The sequence below is a fragment of the Numida meleagris genome, chromosome 6, assembly GCF_002078875.1.
Source record: "Numida meleagris isolate 19003 breed g44 Domestic line chromosome 6, NumMel1.0, whole genome shotgun sequence".
Classification (NCBI taxonomy): Eukaryota; Metazoa; Chordata; class Aves; order Galliformes; family Numididae; genus Numida; species Numida meleagris.
In genome coordinates this window covers 37,785,033-37,811,769 of record NC_034414.1, presented here as the reverse complement: position 1 = coordinate 37,811,769, position 26,737 = coordinate 37,785,033, and the positions used below count along the sequence as shown (strand labels likewise).

At 43.0% G+C, this 26,737-nt stretch overlaps 2 protein-coding genes across 7 annotated transcripts in view; one reads left to right on the top strand and one right to left on the bottom strand.

Moving 5' to 3' along the window:
• The window catches only part of SLC25A21 (solute carrier family 25 member 21), a 238,127-nt gene extending 234,145 nt beyond the window's left edge, over nt 1–3,982 (top strand). For 2 of the 5 annotated variants that reach the window (XM_021401833.1, XM_021401835.1), the window contains 4 exons: nt 1–124; nt 900–952; nt 3,141–3,194; nt 3,820–3,982. The exon at nt 1–124 is cut by the window's left edge and continues 58 nt beyond it. In XM_021401833.1, the coding sequence (XP_021257508.1) occupies nt 1–124; nt 900–952; nt 3,141–3,194; nt 3,820–3,890 (302 nt within the window). In that variant the 3' untranslated portion in view covers nt 3,891–3,982. The remainder of the gene's footprint in view (nt 125–899; nt 953–3,140; nt 3,195–3,819) is intronic. The other 3 variants (XM_021401834.1, XM_021401831.1, XM_021401832.1) reach the window with 2 other exon arrangements.
• Nucleotides 4,227–26,668, bottom strand: PAX9 (paired box 9). 2 transcript variants are annotated; one of them, XM_021401837.1, is made up of 4 exons: nt 26,518–26,668; nt 25,054–25,680; nt 22,950–23,089; nt 4,227–9,288 (listed from the first exon to the last, which is right to left on the bottom strand). In XM_021401837.1, the coding sequence occupies exons 1-4, from the start codon at nt 26,519–26,521 to the stop codon at nt 9,034–9,036; spliced, it is 1,026 nt and encodes a 341-aa protein (XP_021257512.1). In that variant the 5' UTR covers nt 26,522–26,668; the 3' UTR covers nt 4,227–9,033. The 2 variants fall into 2 exon arrangements, with proteins under 2 accessions (XP_021257512.1, XP_021257513.1); XM_021401838.1 differs by lacking the exons at nt 4,227–9,288; nt 22,950–23,089 and adding an exon at nt 24,287–24,710.

Sequence of the window (26,737 nt, the reverse complement as noted above, 5' to 3'; positions counted from 1 at the left end):
CCTCAATTATTAACATTCCTTTTGATGTTGCAAAAAGTAGGATTCAAGGACCACAGCCAGTTCCTGGAGAGATCAAGTACAGAACCTGTCTTAAAACTATGGCAACAGTCTATAAAGAGGAAGGGTAAAACATTCTTATTTTAATAAATGTCCAGACTTCTGTTTTAGTTCATATGGGTCCATAAAACCATGTTGTTATATTTCAGATTTCACAAGGACATTAAGCCACCCTGAACTCACATATCAAAAGAGCACAATGTTACATTTTGAAAATGTGTTTTAGAATTAAAGGAAACGTCTTCCTACTTCATGTGAACTTTTACAGAAGGCTTACTGGGCTGTCAAAATTTATGGTCCACAAATAAATGTTTTGTATATCTCATGTGTAATTTTTTCAACTCTTTCTTTTGTAAAAGGAAAATATCACTAGAAAACAGAGTATTTCCCAATTTACTTGTAAAATGACTGCTGAAATAATTAAACTGGGGACAGATCTTTGTGGCAGTAATGTTTTCCAACTTTTTAAAATAGTTCTCAAGTGAGGACTGAGTTGTAGCTTTGATATTCAATTATAGCAGTCATTTTGTCCATGTATGCAGCTGTTGTTAACAGACTTGTCTTGAAAGTAAAACTGTCTCACTGATTAAAGTCATATTTTTGATTGGCTGCACTCACAACATAGCTTTTCTGACTGAACATTGATTAACTTTTTCTCTTTAGCTGATCTGCCTCTGTAAAATGTTAAAATCCAGATACTGCCTGCTATTGAACATGTGTAATTTCAAATAATTGCTTCTAAGTGCTCTGCCAGCATTTTAACAAACACATGCTAAAATTCCATTCTTCTTTTACAGCAAGAATATTGTTTGAAATTCTTGTTTGTTTTTCTTCTGTTGCAGATTTCTGGCTCTGTACAAAGGCTTGATTCCCAAGATCATGAGGCTTGGTCCAGGTAATTTTTCCTCTCTCATTTCTCTCTTGTTTTTGGTCTTTTGTCTTCCTGTTTTTCAATTTCTTGACGAAGTTTGTCATAAAATCATAGAATTAGCTAGGTTGGAAAAGACCTACAAGATCATCCAGTCCAAACATCCACCTACCACCAATAACCCCACTAAACCATGTCTCTCAACACAACATCTAAACGTTTCTTGAACACCTCCAGGGACGGTGACTCAACCACCTCCCTGGGCAGCCCATTCCAGCGCCTGACCACTCTTTCAGAAAAGTAGTGTTTCCTAATGTCCAGCCTAAATCTTCCCTGGCGCAACTTGAGGCCATTCCGCCTTGTCCTGTCACTAGTTACAAGAGAGAAAAGGCTGACCCCCAGCTCACGACAACCTCCCTTCAGGTAGTTATAGAGAGTGATAAGGTCTCCCCTGAGCCTCCTCTTCTCCAGACTGAAAATCCCAGCTCCCTCAGACGCTCCTCATAAGGCCTGTGCTCCAGACCCCTCAGTTTAGTGAGCATCGAGCAACTTAATGAGACACTGTACCATCTTTGAATGATTCCTTTGGGTAATAATATCATCTAATAGTATCATAGAAGAATTTGGATAAAACATCTGAAAAAATTATTTGCACATGCAGATGGGATGATCACAGTTCCAAGTAACTGCTAGTTAGTGAAAGTACTTTATTTGTGAATAAGCCAGAGTGCATCTTTGCAAATGCCAGAGCTGTAAAAGCTTTTGAAGTGCTTCTTAAAGCTTGTTGTATCCCTCTAATGTGATTCTGTACCAATTCTATCAAGTCCCCTAAAAACACAGGTTAGAATTTCTCCAGTATAAATGCTCTCAGCTAGTTGAGCCCAAGCATATCACATTCCAGTTGCTTTCTGCTTCCTGTGCTCTCCTGGGTCTGTAAGGAATGGACTCCTAAGGGCCAATAGCGTGGGCTCGGAGGAGACTTGCAGGGTACTAGAAGACCAGGAGGACAAGGATTGCTTCAGACTAGGTTGTTGACTGACCCCTCTCACTAGTTGTTACTCCACATGCAAGGGCATAGTGCTTGAAGGCTAGATCTTCTTTGACTTCAAGGCTGTTTTTCCCAAACTGCTTTTGATTAATGATGAAAGCAAAGCAATGGGCCTTTAGACTTTGTCAGCCCACAGAGGCAGCCTGTGTGAAAAGGAGCAGAAGCCCCAATTTGAACAGTATCCTGCTCCCATGAAATTGTAGTTCCAGTTGTGCAAGGTGGTTTAATAGGCAAGAGCACATATGGTTAAAAGAAAGTAAATAGAGTCTGCTCTGCATAATAAAGGAGGCATTGGTTTTGTCTGTATATGTGTGCATACCCAGTACTTCTGACTAAGTACAAGACCATGCCTGGTTATGGTGCAGGGCAAAGGAAGAAGATGGGGATGGGAAAAAAGGCAGCTAAGCATAACTGGAACCTTTTCCCTCAGATACTAAATTATATATAGGTCAAGGAGCCATCATGGCTTCGCTTCCCTGGTACACTTTGGCACAGCTGAGTTTGGAATTAAACTTTTCATCTTGCAAGTTACAATGCATTCTGGCTCAGATCCAGCAAATCAGTTAAGTGTGAACTTCATTGTAAACACTTTCTAGTCTCATTAACTAGTAAGAAGATTTGGATTTCTGATGAAACAATAACATAATCTTTATTGTGACTGGAAAAGTAATTCCTTCTTTCAACATGTGAGTACATTCAGGAAAAGAGATACACAAGCATCATGCAATGTAAAGAGCTGGAATCAGCCCTGATTGGAGTTCAAATCACAGCATCCAGACATTGTGTCTATGGTTTGTTTATTGGCCTAACTGTTGCAAACTTCTGCTCTGTCTAGCTATCTGGGAGTTACTGTTCACAAATTTCAAGTCTGATCATGATTCGTAAGGATAAATAACTGAGAGAACTCATGTGGTAGCTCTGTGCTCCTAGTTGTTTGAGCCAATCCCATCCACGTACAAAGGTCAGACCAGTTCAGCAGCACTTGTTTGTTAGAAGTGCCTCTGCAGCTTGTTCAATGAGCCAACAGGCAAAAGGCAAAGGAAGGAAAATGTCTGTGCCCCAGTGCTGGCACCTGCCAGCAGTACACTGTAACACACTCCTCTGCAGCTCAGAACCTAATTCTGTTTCGCATCTTCTCCAACTAGCAGCTTCTTTCTCTATGTTTAGGTATATATACACCTTCTGAAATGTTCCCTTCATCAACTGATACAGCTGATACAGGTACAGCAGGGCTTAAGTCTGGCTTTGCTTATCTATTGAGCTTAAGCTGTGATTTTGTACTGTTATCCATTAGTGGGCAGATAAAACCACTTCATCAAATCAACACTTCATCAGTGAATTCATAGCTAGGTGCAGCCACAGGAAGACTATGCTCATTTCAATACCACGATCTTCTAATTTAGATGCGATGAGCGAACAGTAGAAAACCTTTCATGAATCTTGCCTTTCATGAATTTTTGTCATTCAGTAACTTAAGTTGTCCCTTCATGGCCAAATCCAACTCCTAACAGACACACAAATATACGCAGAGATGAAAAAATTAACTTGTAAAAGAATGAACACAAATCAATCTTGCAAAAATATTACAAAAAATATCAGAAGTACACTGAGAATGAGCTTAATTTAATATACATGCTTTTCACATCAATTTTGTGGTCTAACATCAAGTAAAATACATATGGACCAAGAGCTGGTGAATTTTTAATGAATTAGGAAATTGCTAGAATTAACTATTTCTCAAATAAGGCTTTGCCATATTCTGTCTTAGATTACACACTCTAAATACTCTGCAAAAACTTGAAAGTACTGAATTTTGTACGTAGTTAATTAATATATTTTCTTTCAGGTGGTGCAGTGATGCTTTTGGTTTATGAATACGTTTATGCATGGCTTCAGGACACAGTTGATCCCAAGTAGTGCTTCTGAAAAATGTACTCCTTAAAATTATATGCATTCTAAAATACATTTTAATAAAGTGAAACTGATTCTCAGCCGTTACAGTTTTGAAACTTCAGATTACTGATGTTAATACAGTTCAGAACAGTTTTAATCTTCAGGTCTTGGTACAAAAAAATATACAAGATACCTGCCTGAAAATACATAAATAACCAAACTGAGATTTGTAATTTCTTTTTCTGTGTCAAGAGAAAACATAAAGGAGACATGAAAACGAGGTAGTTTTTTAGGGACAAACTGAATACTCTGGACACTGAATTACACTATGCAGGCAATACTTTAAAAAGTGCAGCTGAAATGGCAAAATAATGACTTTCAGAGCATTTTAAAAAAGAAAACTGGAACAATTCCTTAGGACCAGATACTGAGGTAGTGTACTGAGACAGCTCCAGAGTAAGAACATGAGCCAAACTCCAGAAACTCATGTGTCAAAATTGGTTCCTGTTTCCATTCCAGTTGTACCTTCTTTGGTACAATTTCAGCAGTGGCAGAACTGCTTCTTAAGTTGTTGGGAGTTAGGACAGAAAACATACAGCAAGGCTAGCCACAGCATTAGAAATAATCATCGAATTTAATGTCCTACTTGTTCGTAGCCATATATATTGTATGAAGCTCACTCAGGTCACAGAAGATACTGAACACAATTGCTCTGAACCAAGTTAGATTCAGATACAAAGCAACTATGGAAATCATACAAGAATTGAATAAATAACAAGGAAATACTTCTAGATGTACAGGATCTTACTGTGATTTTTTTGTCCACTTTCATATCCTAAAAAAGCTCAGGGCATCTTGACTACCTTTTTGCCTTCTGCCACCACAGCAGGGTGGAAGAACGGTGTTCTAGACTGACAGCGTGTATGCAGTGTTAACTATCTGTACACCTCTGCCTTCCTGATAAAAATTATTGCTGCACAGCTAAGATTCTTGCTTTTCCCAGTCACTGTAACAATAGCAATATTTCAGTGACATGCTCTGGTCTTAATTAGCCATTCTTTCTAATTCTATGAAATGTATTTCTGCTAGGCTGATTGAGGACATAGTTTCGTTTCATGCAGGTGTGCCACTTGACAGTTTATTTTCAAGAACTCTTTAAATAATTTATTCTGTCATTAAAATGTTCCCTTTATCTAAAGGTTTGTTGTCAAATGAATGCATACCTTGCAATTGCTGAACTTTTCTGGATTACCCCATACTGTCTTTACAGTTCAAATGCTCTTCCTCTTACAGATGTACAAACCTTTCTCCCAGCAATCCTAAAGAAATATTTTTCTAGATGGTTATTTTTAAATGACAGTTCACACATGAAGTTTCATCACGAATGCTTTTTTAATGCATTAAAAAGCAACAAATGGCTAAAAATAGATGTGCATTCTAAGCACTTTCAAGGATGCTTATGCTGACATGCCCAGTTAACCTTTCTTTTGTCTTAATTTGACAACAGCAGTTTCTCATTCCTATGTTACTTTGTAGCTAAAATTAATAAAATCAGCTCTGTTGCAGTTTATAATTTTAAGGCAAAGGTTCCATATCAGTACTTAGCCAAAGAGAAGACACTACTATGATCATTTCAAAAGTGAAAAGCAAAATGCTGCATAATTACTCTTTTATTAATTTAGGGCATTCAAAATATAAAAATAAAAGACTTTAAACATACTGTATATACATATAGCCTTAGGTTTTACATCCTTTCCAACATGATTTTTTTTTCAGTTAATAGCTCACCCTCATCTTTGATAAAAAAAAGAGAACCATTTTCAAGCCAAAAAGCACAGCATTCTTTTATAAAACAAACCAGTGGATATGCCTCTTTTTTTAATGCCTTTTCCAGGCCAATCCACCATCCTTCCTAGTGTAATATGGTGTCAGATTCAGTTTTACCTCAGGACCGTGCAAACACAGTGGGGCTGTCACTGGGAGTATTAGTCTTCACTGATTTCTTTGAAAACATTTGATGCTCTAGGAATGGAGCCTAGGCTTTACACAGCAAAATCTTAAATTCTGCACTCACACAGTCTTCACATCTCCCAAATTAACCCTTTGACCCCTGTGGGTTCACTCCAGATTTATGCCCCTGTACGTGATAGCAGCAGTTGAATCCTATTTATAATTTGAAAAACAATTCCTTTTTTTTTCCTTCCATTTATCATAAAGTGGCTTTAAGTTCAATGGGTAATAAGCTAACACGTTGTGGTTTTCAGTTTACCAGTGAGTATAAACAGTAAGGAAAATCCTTAGGCAAAGAAGTATTCTGCATCATAGGTTTATATTAAAAAAAATAGTTTTGAAATTTGACCAAAAAATACCTACAAGCCAATCACCAAAGGCCAAGGTCAGACCCCTTCACTCATGGTAAGCAACGCTTCACATACAGCAATGCTGATTTTCCACGTGTGGTCAGGTATTATTTACACCAGGCAAATGCGTGAAGAGCTGCGCTGAACAAACATAAAGGAAAGATAGTTTGTGAAGTTGTGTGTGCTCCCAAGCAAGGATTAATTGATGTCATGTCTTGTCTTGGCTTTAAAAATTAGCCCAGTTAAGATGAAGGCAAGATAATTCAAACAATTCATGCAAGCTAAAGTTCTGTTTCTCTGAGTATCTTCTAAAACACACCAATATCCTATGGGCATCTCAGAAGACTTCTATTCCAGAAGTTTCATTGTTGCACTCCACTACAGACTTGTGAATCCTTAGTACTCCAAAAGGTGTGATTTGGAAGACCGCTCTTCCTTTACCTTTTTATTTCTTCTTCCTTTGATGTGCATTGTGTTGTATGGGTGACAATTGCTACACTTGCTCAATAATTTTATAAACCAGAAAAAAATGGTTGAAAGCTGAAGTCCTATTGTCAACTAAATCATTTACTGGCTCATGATCTTTTTCCTTTTTCTTAATTCTCATTTTATTTTTACTTAAGAGCTTATCTGGAATTAAACCCATTTTTTTGTGGGTTTTTTTGTGCGTAAACCTTCACCTTATTTCAGCTACAACTGTATGAACACAAAATAGTTAGTCACCTCACTAACAGCATGGCAGTGTGGAAATGCACTTTGTGTGCACATTTTGTTGCATGTAGTGGTTTCCAACAGAGTATTTTTTAAAATGTTCTACTGAAAGGCAATGGCTTAAGCATCTCGTTAAAGCTAACCAGCTGTCGAACTCCTTAGCTGTACTGAGGCCTGAGAGTACGGGATCACATCCGAGATCAGATCTTTCCTTCCTTAGGGCCATAATACAATACGTGTGTTTTTTATAGAAATACTGTTCAGTTAACTATACTTTAATGCAAAAAGCAACGGTGGCAGCAGCCAGTTGCATACATCTGTATTTTAGTGGATTTACTGTGTGCAACATTTGTACTGGTTACTTCTATTGTTAGGAAACTGCCCACAGCCATCTCAGTGATGAGACTTGGAAATCCACAGAGAGAGGACTGTATTTCAAGAGAGGACTGTATTTTACCTTCCCACTGAATTAATGTTTAATGTGGTATGGAGATAGAGCAATATTTGAAGAATGACATTTTCTCCTTTGTTTTAACCATCTCTGATGTAATTTAAGTTATTGCACATTTATAAAAATACACAATATATTAATATTCTATGAATGATATGAAATCTCACACCGATCTTAATTTTTCTTTCCATATTCATGTTCTGAACATACCTACAGCATGTGGAAAGCATTCTGGAATAATATTCAGAATTTTATTATTGCCCAAAGAAAACAGGTAAATCTTCAAAGGTCAGAATGTTAGCTCTCTTGGGATTAAAGTCAATAAAGTTTAAAGCAAAATAACTGGGACAGAGTACTTGCCACTGGATACAGAAGTCTAGAAAGGGAACTCGTTAATATTAAATATCTGTGTTTGTAGCACCACCACCAGTATACCTATAAGGGAAAAAAATGCTTCAGAGCAACAATGTAAACCTTACCAAGAGCCGTATTTTACATTCATTAAAGCAGAAATTAAAGACAACTTCCTCTTTAAAAAAAATTACAGCATAATCTTGGGGCCAAAAATGCTGGACATAAGTGAGCCGACAATGACAATACAATTCTGTTTCACGGTGGTTTTGCTAACTTACATGGCTTTATAAGCATCTTTGCACATTTCACAATAACAGCATTTTTTCTCTCCAGTTTTCAGCTTTGTTCAGATATTTTCCATTCATTTCTGTTTGTGTACTTAACACAGAAGTGGTGTTTTGTGAACCTGGGAGGCTGAGGGCACCTGGGGAGAGTTACTTGGCAGGATTTTGGCCTTTGAATCTTCTGCTAAAGAAATAACTGTATTTCATGAGATGCTGAACCTTCCACCGTAGAAAAAAAAAATAAAAAAAAATAAAAATTAAAAAAAAATGATGAAAGAAACAAACCTAAACCTCATCACCTGAAGTTATCACCACGCCAAACATGCAAAGACAACTGAAAATAGCCAGAAGTCACCTTCTTAACTTCCAAGGAAAGAGGAAAAAAAAAAGCAGAAGTATATGTACTGGGAAGTGAAAACAAATGCTGTTGAAAGCCTGTATTTACAAATGGATAAAAATACAAATATATTACTGCCTGATGATGATGAAATGCCAGAAGTATCTGAGAGCCACACATTGTCTTGGTTCTATATTTGACTACCAAAACTCAACAAAATGACAAAAAAAAAGTGACCTCTCAATAGCAGTGGACCACAAAACCTTATTTGTTCTCTAGAGACAGGTCATTGGCAGATCCCTTTGATTTAACCACCTTTGCTGATTTGAGGCATGGCAGAATTTCCTGTGATTATTTTTCTTTATTGATTTCTACACAAATCTTAACAACAATTGCACATTTAACAACTCTGTGGTGATTAAGAATAAATATGTGTGGTTTGACCAGAGGAGTGTTTCCACAGGCCCTTTGAGGGACATGAGATCTTTACTTAGAGAGTGCAAGGGCAACGGCACGCTCCCCTCTGCTTCTGATGCTGCCTTCAGCTCTTTCAGTCCCGAAAAGTCCTGCGGGAGACAAGTCAGGAGGAGAAAGGCCTGGTTCCGCCTGCATGAGGAGAGCAGTCTGTGAGCCCGGTGCTGGAGACATTTGGCCTGGAGCAGCTACTGCATCAGAGAGCAGAGGCCGTAACTGAGTGGCTGCCTTCCCTGGCCGTCTGCATGCCCTTGAAGGCCAGCGAGGCAGGGAGGTCGCAGCCATGAGGGGAGAGTGGCGTGCCTGCAGCATGCTGCCAACCATGGCCTGCCATGTAGCTGGAGGGAGCCGCGCTGTACGGCATGTAGGGCGACACCTGAGCCGACGTGGCGTAGGGAGACATGGCTGGTGTGGATACAAAGCTTCCAACTGCTGGGAGGCCGTTGTGTGTCTGAAAGGAAAGGAAGACATGTTTCTATGGGAGGAAGACATTTTAGATGTAAAGGAGAAATTCTTCACAGTGAGGGTGGTAGGCACTGAAACAAGTTGCTCAGAGAGGGTGTGGATGCCGCATCCCTAGAAGTGTTCAAGGCCAGATTGAATGGGAGCTTGAGCTGCCAGATCTAAGTGTCCCTGCCCATTACAGGGAATTGGAACTAGATAATCTTTCAAGTTCCTTCCAAGCGAGTTTATGATTCTAGGGCAAAGCCTATCTGCCATAAACAAAGCTGCTGAGGCTTTGTACAAGAGCCAGGACCAGTGGTGCCCATGTGACAGCTGGACACAGACACCTGAAGAGCCACCTGTCATCATTCTCCTGGATGTCCATGGTGCAGAGGTGCCTTTGCGTTTTGCTTTTAAGACCAACTTTCTGAATCAGCCCCACACACCTCTTCCAGGAGCCTATCCATGGCCGTAACCAGCTGCTGACACTTAAGGAACACATATCAAGAGAAAGACAAGGACCGACAAGTATTATTCGGTGATTCTTTTATGATTTGATGTTTAGGCAGTCGTTTGTGGAGCCAGGAATTGAACTCAATGATCTTTGTATGTCCCTTCCAACTTGTGATATTCTACGATTCTACAAGTATGACCTCCTTGTATTCCCACCTGCAATGCCAGGGACTCCTGCAGCCCATGGTTGCATCTAATGCTGATGCTCAAGTCTTAATGCTACTGCTATTTGTGATGGACCCATCCCAGCACCTCACCTGCTCCAGCTCCAGCAGGCTCAGCCCTGAGCTGCAGCAGTCAGGCTTGGGCACATATTCTGACATAACGCTCCCCAGAGTGAAAGGTAACAAGCAGCTAGGGAATGGAAACATCTGAAACTCTTTGGTAACTGTTTGCTCAGAGCATGAGTCAGAACTGCAGTATTATTACTGATGATGTCTTTTAAAATCTGTTTTCTAGGTGTCTCTAATATAACTTTGCAAACGTTCTTTGCTCACAGCTTCTCCTGGTTTCAATAGCACTTCTGTGCACAAAGCAATTACAGGGCTAGGTCTTTTCCTGCAAGCTATTTTCTTAGGTCCTACCATGGGCTAGGGAGAAGGGTGTCTATTTAAATAAAGAAGGGAGAGTCCTTCAGTCTGCTGGGGTAGGATTTCACAATGAATGACTCCTTATTAAATAAAAAAGTTCAGTGTTTTACTTCACACCCTGTAAATGCTTCTTCAGCAGAACAGGAACAAAACAGGATCGTTTATCTTGCTTAGGTTTTGATTTGTGTAGTGTTTATGTTTTAGGATTTGTGGTAGTATTTTTTCCCGGAAAGGTTTTCTGAGTATGAAAGAGTGGATATTGATTCAGCAGATCATGTAATGTCTGCCAATTTTTCAGAGATTTAATCACCTGGTAAAACTGGACCTAACCTGGACAGTGCAGAGCTGAGAAGCAAAACACACTTTTGTTCCTGCTGAAACTTCAGGCACTATTAACATTTTACTTGATCAATCTCTGTTTGAATTGCATCTGCCCAAATTTCCAGTATTTATCCCCATAAATGGCACTGGCCCAGTTTCAGGTTTATGTTTCCTACCAGTGTAACTCAGTTGCCCTGGCTGGACTGTCTTCTCATTGCTGCTTGGGAAAACAAGGCGTAATCCTGCTGGAGTCGATGTAAATGTGTGCAGCAATCTAAAACAGCAGGAGACAGTGAGGGGATTCCAGACATAAGTCTCAAATAGGGATATTAATTAGTACAAAACATACAGCTGCAGCAGCAACATAATTGTCATTCCAAATCCATAAACGCTTTGTTGAGACTGAACTCACCTTATTCTTTTGAAAATCCAAATATGTGACCTGACCTTCAACTCCAATTACATGTCTCCTACTGTGTCTCAGAATTACACTTTAGCCTTGGTTCTAAATATCAGTGTTTTCAGCAATACTAATTAATACAAACCCTCAAATAATTGCACTGTAAATTACTACACTTCTTAAATCACATGGAAAATTATTTCACTGAATTTATTGAAGGTAAAAAACATGACCGGTCCAGAATAGCTGCTGTTCCCCAAGCTCTGTGCCTCTTCCGCCATGTAAGTATTTTTCCACGAAGCACAAAACAAGAAAAGAGCCTATCTCTGGTTTTCCTAACAGCAGCAAAAAGCTTTTCATGAGGGCAGCAGAGCCAGTAGAGACAGACTGTAACACAGGCATCAGGGCCCACAGCCCCATGGAATTCTGCATGGAGAATGGCATAAACCCTGCTGGGGGCTGAAGGGAGACCCGGAACAAGTCCCTGGGAAGTCCCATTACATGGGGCAGCCAAAATGCCAGCCTGGAGGCTCAGAAGAGATTCTTGGATGGCCATGTGCTCCTCCAGGCTTTCCCACTCCCAAACAGGTTGGTGCCCAGCAGCAGGTTAGAGATTAGAAGTACCATTTTAAGTAAGATGCCTCAGCATGAATGAATCCTTGGTTGCACCGTTGTAAGACTCTTCCTAGGCTACAGAGGAGGCACATGTCCCTCCAGCCTTCTGCCTTGTCACTGCTCCCCTCTAACACATGGCTCTGGGAAAAGCCAGCCTCCTTGTTTGTTGTAGAGAAAATGCTTCCCATATGCTGTACAGACCGCCGTGCTATAGGATGCTCTCCAACCACTGGTACTTCCTCCTAAAACTCTTTACAAAAGACAGATGCTCTAACATCTCATCAGAGCAGCATAAGTACTCGTACTTAGGGAAAAGATGCATCCTTCAAAGCTGTGTGCAATGCTGCATTATACCAAGCTGAAATACCACTTGGTGCGATCACTTTGCCTCGCACCTGTCCCCACCCCACTATCACAGGCCAAGAGTCTGCTGGTGAGAAAGGCAACTTTCAGCCCTCAAGAAATGACTTCCTGCTGTGCACAAACCTAAACTCTGCATCCAGGAAAAAAAAAGTTTCTAGAGACGATGACTATGTCTATATACATAAATAAAATATACCAGGGCCAGTACTTCAACACTGAGGATGATCAGCATCGTGCAATACCCAGCCCTGCAGCTCAACTCCCTCTGGCCAGAAACAGGGTGGCCTCATCCACACAGCCTTTGGGAGGGCTCCCTGGCCCATGCCCTGCCTGACCCCACGCTGGGGGTCATGCTTTTCTTAACCTACAGCCATGAGAACTGATGTTTTCATGCTGTCTAACTGTTTTGAATGTGAGAAAGATCTTGCCCGAAACATTTGGTGCAGAACGTGGAGACACATGTATAGGGACTTCCAGGGACCTGTCAGATGCTTGAAAGCTAATGTCTCTGCCTCACTAAATAAATTAATCCCTTGTATGTTAGTTCCAGTGCTACCAAACTTTACTGCTTGAAGACTGGGTGATGTGAAAGTCAGAAGGTGTCTGAGGAAAGCAGACAGCACTGGGGTGAGCCAGGGCTGTCCCCACACAGAGCAGGGTTCTGCTTCAGTGGCAGATTGTGCCATCCTGGCAAAGCAGCTCCTCTAGTCCCAATTCAAAGCCGAGGGAAACCTCACCCTATGAGACTTAAAACTGTGCCACTCAGAAAAAAAACCACTAATTTTCCTCTCTGACTTTCAGCATTGAGGGACTTGATGCAATGATTTTAACCACAAGGGCTTTTCTGCTAAACAGCTGTAGATAGAGCATGCAGGTTATCAGAAGGGTTGACTCTTGTCGGTCAATCCGGCACTTTTTACAAGCATGACATTAACTTAAAATAAATGGAGGGGATTAAGTTCCATGAGCCTGTACATAGTGGATGAATAATTTATCCTGCAGTATTTTGGTCAGGGGAAATGAGCACCAAAATCCAAACATTCATAATTAGGAGTGTGAGAGCCCCATGGTGATTATGGATTTTTAAAACCCTTGGAACTTGTTTTAAATGAAGAGCCTCTTGAACCTTGTTTTTAAGTTTTATAAACATTTTTTTCCTTAATTCAAACCATTGCTTTTCAAGGGAAACAATTTAAAAATAAATAGGCTAACATGGAGTTCTAACTGAGGGAGAATGTCCGCTGTGCCTATGATCAGAGTTCCTGATGGAAGTGCTTCACCAGCTGGGTTCTACAGAGAGCTGAGGGAAACAATCACTCTGCATTGCTGCCTCTACTGATGTTTGGGAGCAACTGATAGAATAACTACTTCTAAATTTCAGCGCTGTGTTGTCAACCTAGAACACGTGATTTGTGAATGCAGTGGAACATGTTCTCACAAAGGTACCTGCAAACAACAGCCGAGTCAGGATCACAAGTTCAGTCTCATGCCATTCTACTGAGTTACTGTGATACGTTCCAGCATGAGTGAAAGGAATATCCAGGAGGAATCAAAGACACAGGGACTTAAAATGTCACTTTATGTGATATAAAATGATGACAGTGGGTGCATTTTCACCACGGAAGGAGTTGACTCAGTAGTTTTAATAGAGGGACTTGTCGTTTTAGACACTCTAAGTGCAGTGCGTTCCTTTCTGTCTGTTTGAGATTTGGGACATAAAGGGGTGGGATTGCCTTTGGAAGAAATAACTTCCACTAGCTGTTTAGATTCCTACAAGTCAAAACCAATGATCGCCATCCACAACTCAGTTTCTGCTGTGGAGCTTACACTGGTGTAACATGCCATACAGCTCAGCCTTGGCCTCCTCTGTCCTGCATTTCAGGTCACAAAATTTCTGCACAGTCTTCCTGATCAAATCCATGGCAGACAAGCAACATGACTTTTTTTCTGCCTTGGCCATGTTAATACTGGGGAAAACACAAGCTGGATTCCAATTTCAGGCATAAATTCAACTTACATCCCGTAACTGAGTTATATTGTTTTGTTTCACCCCTTTCTCTGCTCTTCTTTCTCAGCATTTTGCTTGCTATGTATGTTCTGAGTATCAAAATTAGATCCTCTCCCTGTGATCCCTTCACATGTGGCTTCTAAATGTTTCCAAAAATGACCCAGAGTCATCTGCATTTTCTCAGAAGTAGCATTCAAAATTGCAAGTCTGCATTTAGGTTAACTATTATTGTCAGCAGTCATGCAAAGAATCTCATTCCAAGTTTACACAAATACAAATGAGATATAGATTCCACCTCATTTTCTTAGTCTGACTGTAAAGTAGGCAGCTGACTCTGTCCAAAAGAATGCAGATGATTTCTGTTATGTTAAGGTTATTGTTTCTAATTGTTTGAGCCCTCTGTCCATTGTAACGTAATTGCTACAATATTATTTTGTAGGGGTAATGTATTATGTAGATGAAGCATTTGTTTTGTGGAAGCATTCTAAACGCTTAGGAAATAAGCGTTTCTGGAGAAATGGCACTGGCTTCAAGACCAAGGTAGCTGATCTGACAGCTCTAATGAGCTTGGACATAACTCAGCCCAAGAGCTCCCCTGCCACAACCAGCAGCAGCTCTGCCTGTGCCACAGCTTCAGGAACACTCCTCTGGTTGCTGCTTCATGTTTCCCAACTCTAACACTTCCTTGGGTGGAAGGAAGCCTCTCTGCCATTGGATCAGCGAACTCAGTGATTGCCTTTATCCTCCAGCTCAGGGCCTTTCCCTAAAAGCAAATGAAACAGCTCCATGGAGGTGTGAGCATGGTGTCGTGAGCAGCAGCTGCCAGCAGATAGAGCTGACCTTGGCTACGGAGCTCCACACTCTCGCTGCTCATTTTTCAAAACAAAAAGCTTTAACAATTTCTGGAACTGCTGAATGTCCTGAAAACACAGACATAAGTAGCTACTGGAGGAGCCATTTTTTCCACAGCAAGGGAAAAGCATAGCAGGGAGCAGAGCTGAGTATCTCATCCTTCAATCATAAGAGCAAATGACTTTAAAAACCCGGAGGATAGCTAACGTTCTTTGTGACGTGCACATCATCAGTCAAAAAGGTGATCATAACAAGACTAGGAGCAATCAATGCAAGCTGAAAGTATAAAGGAAGCAAATATGCTAAATCTCCCTTTTTAAATTGGAGGTTAAACATGATTTATAAATCAAACCAACACATGGGATCCCAAGGGAAGCGTAAACAAATTTTCCAAGTAAAACATCATCAGCAGGCATGTAATGGAAATCTCATTTTAGAAAACAGCATTACCTAAAGACGTAAGCAATACACCTATGTTACTTTTAAGCTTTTAAAATAAAACATTTTAGTGCACATTGTAGTTAACTAAATTAGAGCTAAATTCTGAAGCTGCTATTCAGTATGTCACCATCAATGAGAAAAATTACATGTTCCTAAAATCACTCATTCAAAATCAGCATCCCACTAAAATTCATGTCCTACAGAGGTAAGTCAGAGTCACCTAAAAAATAAACACTACAGAAGTGAGCAGTGAACTCATTTTTCCAATTTATGATAACTTTATATTAAGAAATTTTTAAAGAAAAACATAATAAAATTGCCAAGATGGCAAGACGTATGTGGCAACCTAGTTAGAGCTGATCCTGCAAATTATTTTTGCAGTCTTCTCCTGATATTGGAATTTTTTCTGCAAAAATGTGTTCATAGCTCATGTTAGACCATGTCCATATTCTCATATGATGACCTTCTTTTACTGAACAAGTTCCCACTTTCATTTTCTGCTAATGGAAGCAGAAGAAGACTAGGGTGGACAGATTCTGAAAATTTGAAAATCTCAAAATCATTAAATGATTTCGTAGTCCAAAAAACCTTGAACAGAGGGGGAACATTTCGTAGGTAGGTTACTACTTTGAAACATGTGCCTTGATTTTCAATGAGAACTGGAGAGGTAATACACAGAAATTGAGGAGCTTTTAAAATAACACATGGGCAAGATGTTTTCAGTCAGTCTGTCTTGCAGCTGAGCTGGGTTGATTCCCAGAACACTGAGCTTTGAAAAATAGGAAGAAAACTTTCAAGGCTGAGGAGTTACAGGATTTCTCATTCTCTCTATGTTCTATAAAGCAATGCTGATATTCTATTTGAATACACCGTTAAAACAGAGAACATGCAGGCTTAAGTGCTTTGCACATTGCAAACATACTTAGTTATCCAATTCTATACCATCTCTCTTACTCTGATGCTTTTATCTCTACATCTGTTTTCCCCGTTATTAAATTCAATAGTTCTTGCATTACACTATACCACATGAGCAAATCACACTACTTCTAAAATAAAGTTCATCTGCTTAATAATGAGCAGATCCTATTCCCTATGCTTAGTGTGCTTTTTCATTAACTTAAAGTTCCTTCCTTTACTTGTGGGCATCCCCAGCTGCACTGAATAACACAGAAATCAGATAGGATCAATTGAGTGTTCTAACTGAAGTTGCGACATGCATCAAGATCACTCTTAACTATATTTTCTTATCAAATTTTGAATCTCAGCCTCTTCAGGGAAATAAAAACACTCTTTTGGAAACAGTAATAACTGGAATTTATACACCATCACTGATCCTTTCCTAAAGGAGCAGTGGGCATTTTATGTCTTTTCCAAAACCAACTACAACAGAAACAAAAGAAAAAAAATAAAAAACCTCCTTCACGGAGACTTAAACAGGTAAAAACAATCTCTGAAATCCACTACAAAAACAGCAGAGGGAAGGAGAGATGGGAGAAAAAAGGCTGAGACAAGGTGTACTGAGGGAAAACAGAGTGCTCTCCTAGGGAAAAGGGCGAGCCAGTGTTTTAGATGCTTCCTCAGAAGAGAATGATTTTAGGTGATTTTCACAGTGAAATGATTTCTATCACATAGGACACATCAGGCATGTACTAATAGGTCTGCCTAAAATGTCTCCCAAAAGTTGAGTATTGTGCAAGTGCTGTAGGTTCACTGAATTGTTGTTTTCCATTCACTCTCCAGTTTAGAAAGAACAGTGTAAATGGAACTCACCACGTTTCCAGTGAAAGTGTTGGCTCTTGGGTTATTTTCTATTATTTAGTAAACCTTACAATCCTATTTACTCCGAGTACAAAGTTTGACTTTGATTATAAAGATGGAATTTGAACTTCCTTTAGATGGATATACTGTGCTTAGTGGGACAAAAGGAAAGCTCAGGAAAAATCATGCCATGAGAACAAAGTCCCCTGAGTAGGACTAGCAACACAATTGCATTGTTCTAAAACAGATTCGCACAGTAATTCACCCCTAGTATTGTGGCAAAATCTGGAGTTGTGCAGGCCAACTATGGACATTAAACAAATAAACACGAGTGGAATAAGCATTTGTTCTTCCTACAATGTTTTAAACTATGATGAATTAGCAAAAATCTGCTTTAAAAATGTCTTCTATATATAGTATATGTAACAATACATTGTAATTTAAATATAGTGTCATTTTAATGAAACTGAAGTTGATAGAAAGAGACGTTACAAACACAGAGACATCAAAGGGATTTTTGCAGGTTAAAAGTTGGGTAAGTATGGGGTCAAACTGGTCAAGCCCCCACTTTGTCCTCTTTAGGGAAAACCAAAACTGCACTCCCTTTTGTCTAACAAATTCCTGATGCTATGAAGGCAATTACTGAGCAGCTGGCAAGTTATGGTGGGTGAAATCACAACCCCTTTAATAGACTTCATCATTATGATTAGGCATATACACAATCCCTAAGTGCCGATAAATTGCCACAATAGACAAACACACTATACAGCCTTTATCTACTTTTCACTCTCCTGCAAGTACCAGAAGACTGAAGAGATCAAGTCCTGCTTGTTCCTCTTGCCCCAACACTGCTCCCTAGCTGTGATAGGCATCTCCCACCACTCTCACCTTCCAGGCCATGGGCCTCCTCGTCACAGCAGAGCTCCTGGCCACTTGGGGCCCTTGGAGCAGAGGGTGCTCAGTATGCAGTCCAAGTATCATTGTACCATTCACTCACCTCTCTGACTTTCTTTATTAGTTTCATCCAGGTGGAGTGCCCTGTAGCCATGTGGGTTGGTGGGCAGGGCACTGGGTTTTGGCCGTGGAAGCAGGTGGCCAGTAAGAGGCAGGTCTCACAAATGGGGTTCGAATGGGGTGCCATCCAGATCACCTGGGAAGGAATCGGGTGCATGTAGTGGGATCAGCTCATGCCCCTCACCCACAACATGCATTGACATGGATGCCTAGACCTCAAGCAAGCCATCTTAGTGATTGTATTATAATAACAGGCACTGGTCTGGAGATAAGACGGAACTGGAGAGTCTCCAAGCCAAGGTCTGAGCCCTTGCACCAGACAGGAACTCTGCTTACAATTCTGCTAGGTAGTATGGGAAGGAAGCCAAAACCCCCACTCCTTAGCAGCAACCCCTCCCCCAGGTATGGGTTGGGAGCTGGCGGTTTGAACCTTTATCATAATGGATTTTGCATGGACCCATAACAGGAGTCCAATTCCCTGAATCCTGGGTTAGAATATAAGATGTCAAATAAGCAATCTGCTAATGAAATTTTGCAATAAATAATCTGTGTAGGAGGGTCATATCATTTAAAGTTAAGTTTGCATCTCACTCACGAAGAAGTAACAGTATGTTGCAGGTTCCAAGCAGTGCAGATAAAAACAATTACAGATGCTTTGGCCATGACATTCATTGTTCATCTACAGTCAGTGTTCAGGAACTTAAATATTTACATTGCTTACATTTTCTGTGTAAATAATTGCCCAGAATTGCACCCACAATTATTTGCAATCACTTGCACTAAAATGGAGCCTTCATTTTTATGCTGCAAGCAACATGGAGATCAGGATTACCTCATCAGAATGCAGCCAAAGAACAGAACAAGGAGTGCCATCCTAGTGAGTTGAGAATTCAAGACAGGAACAGCTGAGGAAATTTTGCCAAGGCAGAGGTGAAAGGTTTGCTACTTTGGGGTCCACCCAGTATGCCAGATAAAGACTACCCAAATCGCATTCACAAGCCCCTGTAACTAGGATTATTCTCAGCAGCTCCGACAGGTTTGGGGTCAGAACTCCAGACAGCTCACACATTTCTCCAGTAAACTCACAACAACCACTTGCTCTTAGATCCCAGTTACAAACATTTTCCTCTCAATGAGCATTAGCTCCCTTTGGCAGCATGCATGTCTGCTTCCTGCAATACACACAGAAAATAATTCTGAAAAAAATATATTTCCAAAGCAATTTGCGTCTCAACAAATCAGACAGGCATATGTCAGACCTTCCATATTTTCATACATGTCTAAATACCAGCTGCAGTTCTTTCACTTTACGCATCCAGAAAGGCACAAGCATTAGATCGATGAAAACTGAATTATGAAAATGATACATACTTATTAAATGATTTCATTTCAAATACAGAGTATGACTGGATTTGTATCCCAGTGATTTCAGCTGATATTTTTTCTTAATGCAGCCATTATTATAAGCTGCGTAATGCATAAAAGTACTCAGGATATTCATCCTTTGTATTAGTAATATGGTTGTCCATAGAAGCCTTCCCCCCAACACCACATTGAATGTGCCTCTCAGTGTGAATACTGGTGTGTAACTGAGCTCCATACAAAACATTTACAGCCTAAAACTGTCAAGCTCTCAAAAAATAACTAGTTTCCTTTTCAGTTTCTCTGATTCACAACTTCACTGTTTGCAAAGCCATATGGTAAGAGAAATGGGTGAAAATACTGCAGTGGGAAAATGTAATGTGGCTCCTTACACATGGGACAATAACTTGGGACATCAGGTAATTAGAAGTGAATACAAAATTCACAAGGCATTGCTGAGGCTCCCTATGCAGTTTTGGTGCAGAATGACAGTTCTCCAGGCAGTTCTCCAACTCCCCAACCCAAACACCGAAGAAAATTGCAAAGACCCCAGTGACACCAGGAAATTAGTAACACTTAAAGTGAAAAGTGTTCTACATTCAGACATTCAGTTTCACATTAAACAAGTGGGACTTACATATTGACTACATATTTTAAGTTTTCCTCCCTTTTTTGTCTAATCCTCTCTGAGACCGAATTCCCACTGACGTGTAGGTAAGGGGTAAAATGCAACCACCCATGCTTGCTCTCAGATCAGCCCTGGCCGAAGCATTGGAGCCCAACGGGAACCCCCCATGAACACAAGGCTGCAGAGCCCTGAGCTAAAACAAATGGGTATCCCTTGGAAGAAGGAAGCAAATTAATATAGTTTGAAAGTACATGAGTCTGTCCTTATGGCTCCATGTTTCTAGTCTTGTTCATGCAAAGAGAATTTGCAAGGGCTTTCTTAAGAGATAAAATATTATCTTCCATGACTGAGGTGGGAGGAAATCCTTCACCAACACTACTGAGTTGCAGGCAAGTGAATCCGTGCTATGAATGCTGCCAATACTTAAAATATAGAGCTGATAATAGTTAGGAACAACAGAATCCCCTATAGGTCCCACATAATTCTTCATTAATGTGCTTCAGAGCACATTCCCTCTGCTCCTCTTATATAACTGGAAAACCTGAGTGAAACACATGCGCTGGGTTCTGTGCTGCTCTGCTCCTGTTGTGAGCTCCACTGACTTGTTTGTATGCGCACAACTCTGGAGCAAGCACTGTAGAGCAGCCACCTCTCTTCTGCAGGGGAAATCCTCTCTCTGCCTTCTCAAGATCCAGCATTTTCAATGAGCTTTGCACAGAAGAGATGAAAATTGCATTTACCGTCAAGTCCAAACAGAGAGTCTATTGCAATGTGATTCTTCTGGCACAAAAACTCTCTGTGTCTTCCCCCTTTCCCACCACTCCAGCTACCTGCTTGCTGGATCTGCATAAATGAACCAATGTTCTCTCCTGTCCTCTGCTTGTCTATTTACAACTGAAGCAATACTTGTGGTTAAAAAAACCCCACACATGTAAAGATCTAAGGATGCATTTTGGTGAGACCCAGTTGTCATGGAAGAGTACCCCAGACTCTCTGAGCTTCAGCAAACAGGCAGCCAAGGCAGTTCTACGTGCAGCAAGATTTTGGGTCACTTTGCACCTTTGGCCAAAAATAAATAAGTTGCGAAAAAAAAAAAAAAACACTTTTTCACGTCCTTATTTGACATTAATTTTCTTTAAATGCATCCTGAATTAGTAAGGTATTGAACTTGTGACATACAAGCTAACTAATGTACACATGAATGAAATCGCTGGTAAGCAAGGCTGAACACTACATGAACAGACTGGTCCACAGTACAGAAATTCCCACTGATACATATAATTGAGGGGGAGAAATCTCATCTGTATCTTCTTTTAGTGAGCAGAGATCAGAAAATGACCTTATGGGTAAATACTTTTTAGATTTTCTGTCCTTTTAAACTCTCTGGACAACGTATTTTTATCAGTGAATTCCACTTTATTAATTGCAATTTTCTCCATTTTAAAATAGTGAATATGTTTAAATTACATTTATCAGATGATCTTTCAGATTGAACAAAACTTCCAAATAGAACTGTTATTGACAATAGAGCAGTAATATATTATGAAGACGAAAGCATAAATGTTGAAAGAGTGAAAAAGAAGAAGAAAAAACAGTTTCCGACACCAGCACTGAAAATCACGCAGTGTATATAGCATTGTTCCTCAGCATGCCCGTTGGGGTAAATGAGATTCCAAAGGTGCATTATCCTTGAGCCACATCCTGTGGCTATTTCAGCAAAATCAATGAATGGCCCAGACTGGCACCTAAGACAACGCAGCCCTGGCACAGCCGGCCTCAGAAGCAGCAGCAGCAGAAGGTATTTCCATAATTTTTAGTAAGATTGCTAATAAGTTATTTATTTCCTAATAAAATTGTGGAAGGGTGAATATTAACTCTGATTCTGTCTTTAACTGCACAGTCATGACTCTAACACTGCACATTTTTCGTAATACACAATGAACAAAAGAATAACACAGTAATAGAAAAAATCTAATGCAAAACAAATAGAATAGCATTAAGGGCATCATATTATTTGTAAGACAGAATATGTAACAAAGTGGTTGTTCACTCTGGGGGCCTATGGTATGTCCCATTCTACCTTGGTCACTGCAAGTAGCCACACAATTTGCACTCAACAGCTAAAAAAGTTTTGGTTCAGCTCCTCTTGGCACCAAACCAACCACAGAGTCCGAAAGCAGACTCAGAACTCAGCACACATGTCCCATACCTCTGTCCTTGAGCGGCAGCACACCAAGAAGAGACCTTTTTTTTTATTCTTTGAATTCATTACGAGTGTGACAAACGAATTGCAGGGAAGGCAATGGGTCAGAGAAGCCCGTCTTATGTTTTGAAATGTTTCCATTGGATGGAATAAGTACAGTCAGGTTTGTTCGGTTTGGTTGTGTTTTTCTGAAACCTGCGCTGCCCAGCTAGCAACAGCCGACTCTTTTAAAGCTTTTCCCCTGGCACGAGATTTGATTAGCGGGCACAAGGATTTAGACAGAGATTTGTTAAGTCGCGGTTATATTGTGTTGTAATAAAATTACTGGCAGTCCGCAGTCTACTTAAGCGGTTAAAAACGCTTCACGTAGGAAGCAGATACACCTTATTCTCAAATTCTTCCCCTACCTCCCGAGCGCCGCGCACAGCCCGCAGCGCGGCCACCAGGGCGGCGGTGGGATGCGCCGAGAGCAGCAGGGGTACAGAGCAAAGGCCGGCACCCAGCCGACAGCGGGAGCTCAGCCCCGGGAAGGGGCCGCAGCGCTGGGGCTGAGCTTGGAGGCCCCACACACCCCCCGCCCGACCGGCCGTCTCCCTTTACCTGGCTGTACTTGGCTTCCTGTTCCAGGGAGCTCTTCTCCAGCCCGTTCACGGCATGCTGGGCTGCAGGGGGAAAGCTGCTCCGGCCCAGACTGCTCCACTCCTCTACCTTGGGGCTGGGGTACGACGAGGTGTCACTCACTGCGGGAAACATGGGGGCAGGAGGTTAGAGGCAGAGCTAAGGGGCAGCCGTCCCTCACCTCCTGCACAGCACTGAGTCCCCCGGCCCTCCCTGGAGGGGGAGGCGGCTGTGCGTCCCATCCCTCCTAGCAGTTGATTAGAAGAGCGTCGCGCCACCAGGCCCGGAGCTGGCTCGACCCAGTGCTTACCCTCCCCGTAGTCTGCCGGGGAGACTGACGGGAATCGCCTCCTACTCGTGGCCGTGGGCAAAGAGCAGCCCGCGGTTAACGGAAAGCTGGCGCGGCGGCACCGGGCTCTAACTACATTTGGAGACCAAAACTAAGAAAAAGCAAACAAACAAACAAACCACAGGGAAAAAAAAAAAAGAGAGAGAGAGAGAGAGAGAGAAATCTCAAAAGAAAGAAAAGAAGAGAAAAACAAACGGAAAGGGTGGAAAGAGGGGAAAAACGCCCTGCCCTTTACGCGTAGCAGCCGCAGCACGGGGATCCGGGCTGTGCGTGCGCTTCTGCAGGCGGCAGTCCCCAGGCACGACCCGGAGCCGAGGAAGCACGGTTCTCCCGGGCCGCCCCAGGCGGAGCAGCGTGCGGGTCCGCACCCGCCCTGAGAGCGGCTCTGCGCAGCCCCTCGGCCACTGGAGGGGCACCAACATGGGGCCGGCTTGAGAAATTGAGCCCTCTCGGTGAGTGCCCTTTTCTGCTGATCTCACACTTTCCCATGAATAGGGGCTTCCTTTCCGTGTCAGCGAGGTCAGTTTATCCTATAAATCAAAGGCGAACAGCCCCCATCGGCGGCAGAGGCCGCTCGGCAGCCCCAGCCCGGGGCTGGGAAGGAGGTGGGGAGGGCTTACGCCACGGGAAGACGCGGGCAACTCCGCGCTTGAGAGACGGGGAGAGGCGGCCGTGAGGGCAGAGGCCTGTTTCTGCGGGAGGCAGGAATAGGAGGGCTCACTACACAATTCTGACTCTTGTGCGATCGTACAGTTCGCATTTTTTTAATGCTTATTTAATGCTTATTGCCATCACCACCTCCCCCCGATCCAGACCAGGCGCTGCCGGGAGGGTGTTGCTAAGGCTAACTCAGACACGTCTGTGTTTGTGGCAGTGCTGAGGACAGAAGCAGTTCGTGAAGCAGAGGACGAATAAATGCAAAAAAAAAAAAAAAAAAAAAAAAAAAAAAAAAAAAAAAACTGTACGTGTGTTCTTCTAAATAAATCAGTTGTGTGCGTATGTATTGCTTGGGGAAAAAAAAAGTTATTATCTCAAAGTCGGTATAAGATAATTAACTCGCAGTGCGTAAAGGATCGCTTCGCATTAGAAGCCCTTCTGGAACCGGACTGCCGCCGTTAAAGAACTCAATGAAAGCAGGACTCGGCCCCCCCTCCGCTCACTGGGAAGGGCAGACTGGGACGCGGGGAGCGCTGGAGGCAGAGGTTCTTCTCGACTGTTTTTGGAACTACAGCCGCCGCCTGGCACCAACCGACATGGAAAAAATGTCCCTTTCTCGGCGGCAAAGTGCAGTGAGCGACCGGGGGACGCGGCGCGGTTCCCAGACGGAGAAACAGAAGGAAGGTGGAAAGGATAGAGGGAGCAAACCTTCGGGGTTTCGTTTTCCCGGACCACCGCTTCGAAGGAAAATACAGCATCAGAATTAAGGCAATTAAGTGACATTTGAACTTCCTGCCTGAGCGCGTTTGGCCTGATTGCGAAAAGCAAGGAGAACGGACTGCTCGGTAACGCCGAAGTGGCGCCTACGGCCCGGGGGAGGCAGCGAACACCCCCGGCCGCACCGGGACCGGCACCGCAACTCGGCCCCGGTACCACCGAGGACTGCCGATGTTTGCCATCACGCCCGCTGCACCCCCGGACCTGCACCGTACCCGAATCACGGGGCACGTCCCGCAGAAACTCAGTGCCCGGCTCGGGCTAGGAAGCCCCGGAGCTCGCGACCCTAGGCCCCCTCCTCACCTTGGTCCGTGATGGAGCGGATGCCTAGTATGTCCGTCACCGAGTGGGACGATGGCCAGGTGCGGGGCATGGCCATGGTGCCATGGATGGCAGGCACGCCTGGCGGCGTGGGCACCTTGGCTCCCGCGGCAGCGATGGGGCTGGGGTAGGAGTAGATGTGGTTGTAGGGCAGGGCGGGCTGCGGGGGCGGCTGGTGCTGCTTATAGGACTCGTAGTGGCCCTGCTGGGACAGGTTCCCGATCTTGTTGCGGAGGATGCGGCTGATGGAGCTGACCGACGGTACGTTATACTTGTCGCACACGCCGTCGGCCAGCAGGCGATCCCGGATCTCCCAGGCGAAGATGCCCGGATCCCTTTGTTTGTAGGTCCGGATATGTTTGACCACCGTGGGGGTGGTGACCCGCGGCTTGCTGCCTCCTATAGCCCCCGGTAGGATGGAGCCGGTCTCGTTGTAGCGAGCCAGGATTTTGCTGACACAGCCGTGGGAAACGCGGAGCTGGCGGCTGATGTCGCACGGCCTGATCCCTAGCTGCGCCAGTTCCACAATCCGGAGCCGGATGGCGTTGGGCAGGGGCCTCCCATTGACAAACACCCCCCCGAGCTGGTTCACCTCTCCGAAGGCTGGTTCTGCAAGCAAGCGCACACACACGGCCGTCAGACACAGCGAGGTGCTCGGGAGGGCATCCACAGGACGATGCCACTGAGCGGGCACCCCCCGGACACGGTGTTCCCAAATAGCGGAATATCACCGAAATTAAAAAGAAGGGGGGAAAAAAAGCGAGGAAAAAAGAGAAGAAGAAGAAGAAGAAGAAACGAAAGAAAAAAAAAAAACACACCAGGAAAAACCCGTGGCAACAAATGTCGTATTTCTCCGGACCGTGCACTGAGCATATTCCAGGAAAGCACATTCCAGAGATGAAAACATGAGATCGCCCCGACAGAAAGCTCAACTCTGTTGCCACAGGCGGAGAAAAGAAAAAGAAAAGAAAGAAAAAAGAAAACCATTTTCAGAGACGTGGGGGGGAGGAGGAGGAAGGAAAAGCAGTTGAGGAAATTCTTTTAGATCTGGGAGAGGCGGTGGCAGCGCCGCTCCTGCAGCACTGCCCGTGCCCCGCGTTGTAGGGAGCAGTTCTGGGGCTGCTCGCGCCTACCAGCACGATTACAGCCGGCTGTAAAACAAACGTGCTAAAACGTTCACTACTCCGATCGGTGTCAGGAATAATATACAACATGCCATAGGCTGCAGCCATCCACTCTGCTGCTATCCTGCCTCACGCTCGCATAATAACATTAATAATAAACCGAGCAGTCATTAGCTTTTCCTCCTCCCGGCTCTGCCCCTCGGCGCGCTGTCCCGACGTGTAGAAACACGAGTAAAGTCAATAAGGAGCCGCGGCGGCACATGACGGCATAGGCATGGGGCTCCCTCTCTCTTGACAGCCCCCCGCAGATCCCGGCACTCACCCATTCCTCCGAGCGAGACAACACCGGGGCTGCCCTAAATCCCCACCGCAGCCCCCGGATCCCGACCTCCTGCTGCCCCGGCCGAGCTCGCCTGCCGGGCTCCCTGCTTTCCACCGAGGAGGTAGCAGGGGGGTGAGAAAAAAAGGACTACGAGGAAATCTACTTCCCGGCGAGAGAGCCTTGAGTTCTGCATTTCAACCTCAGGGCAACGTGGGCAGGG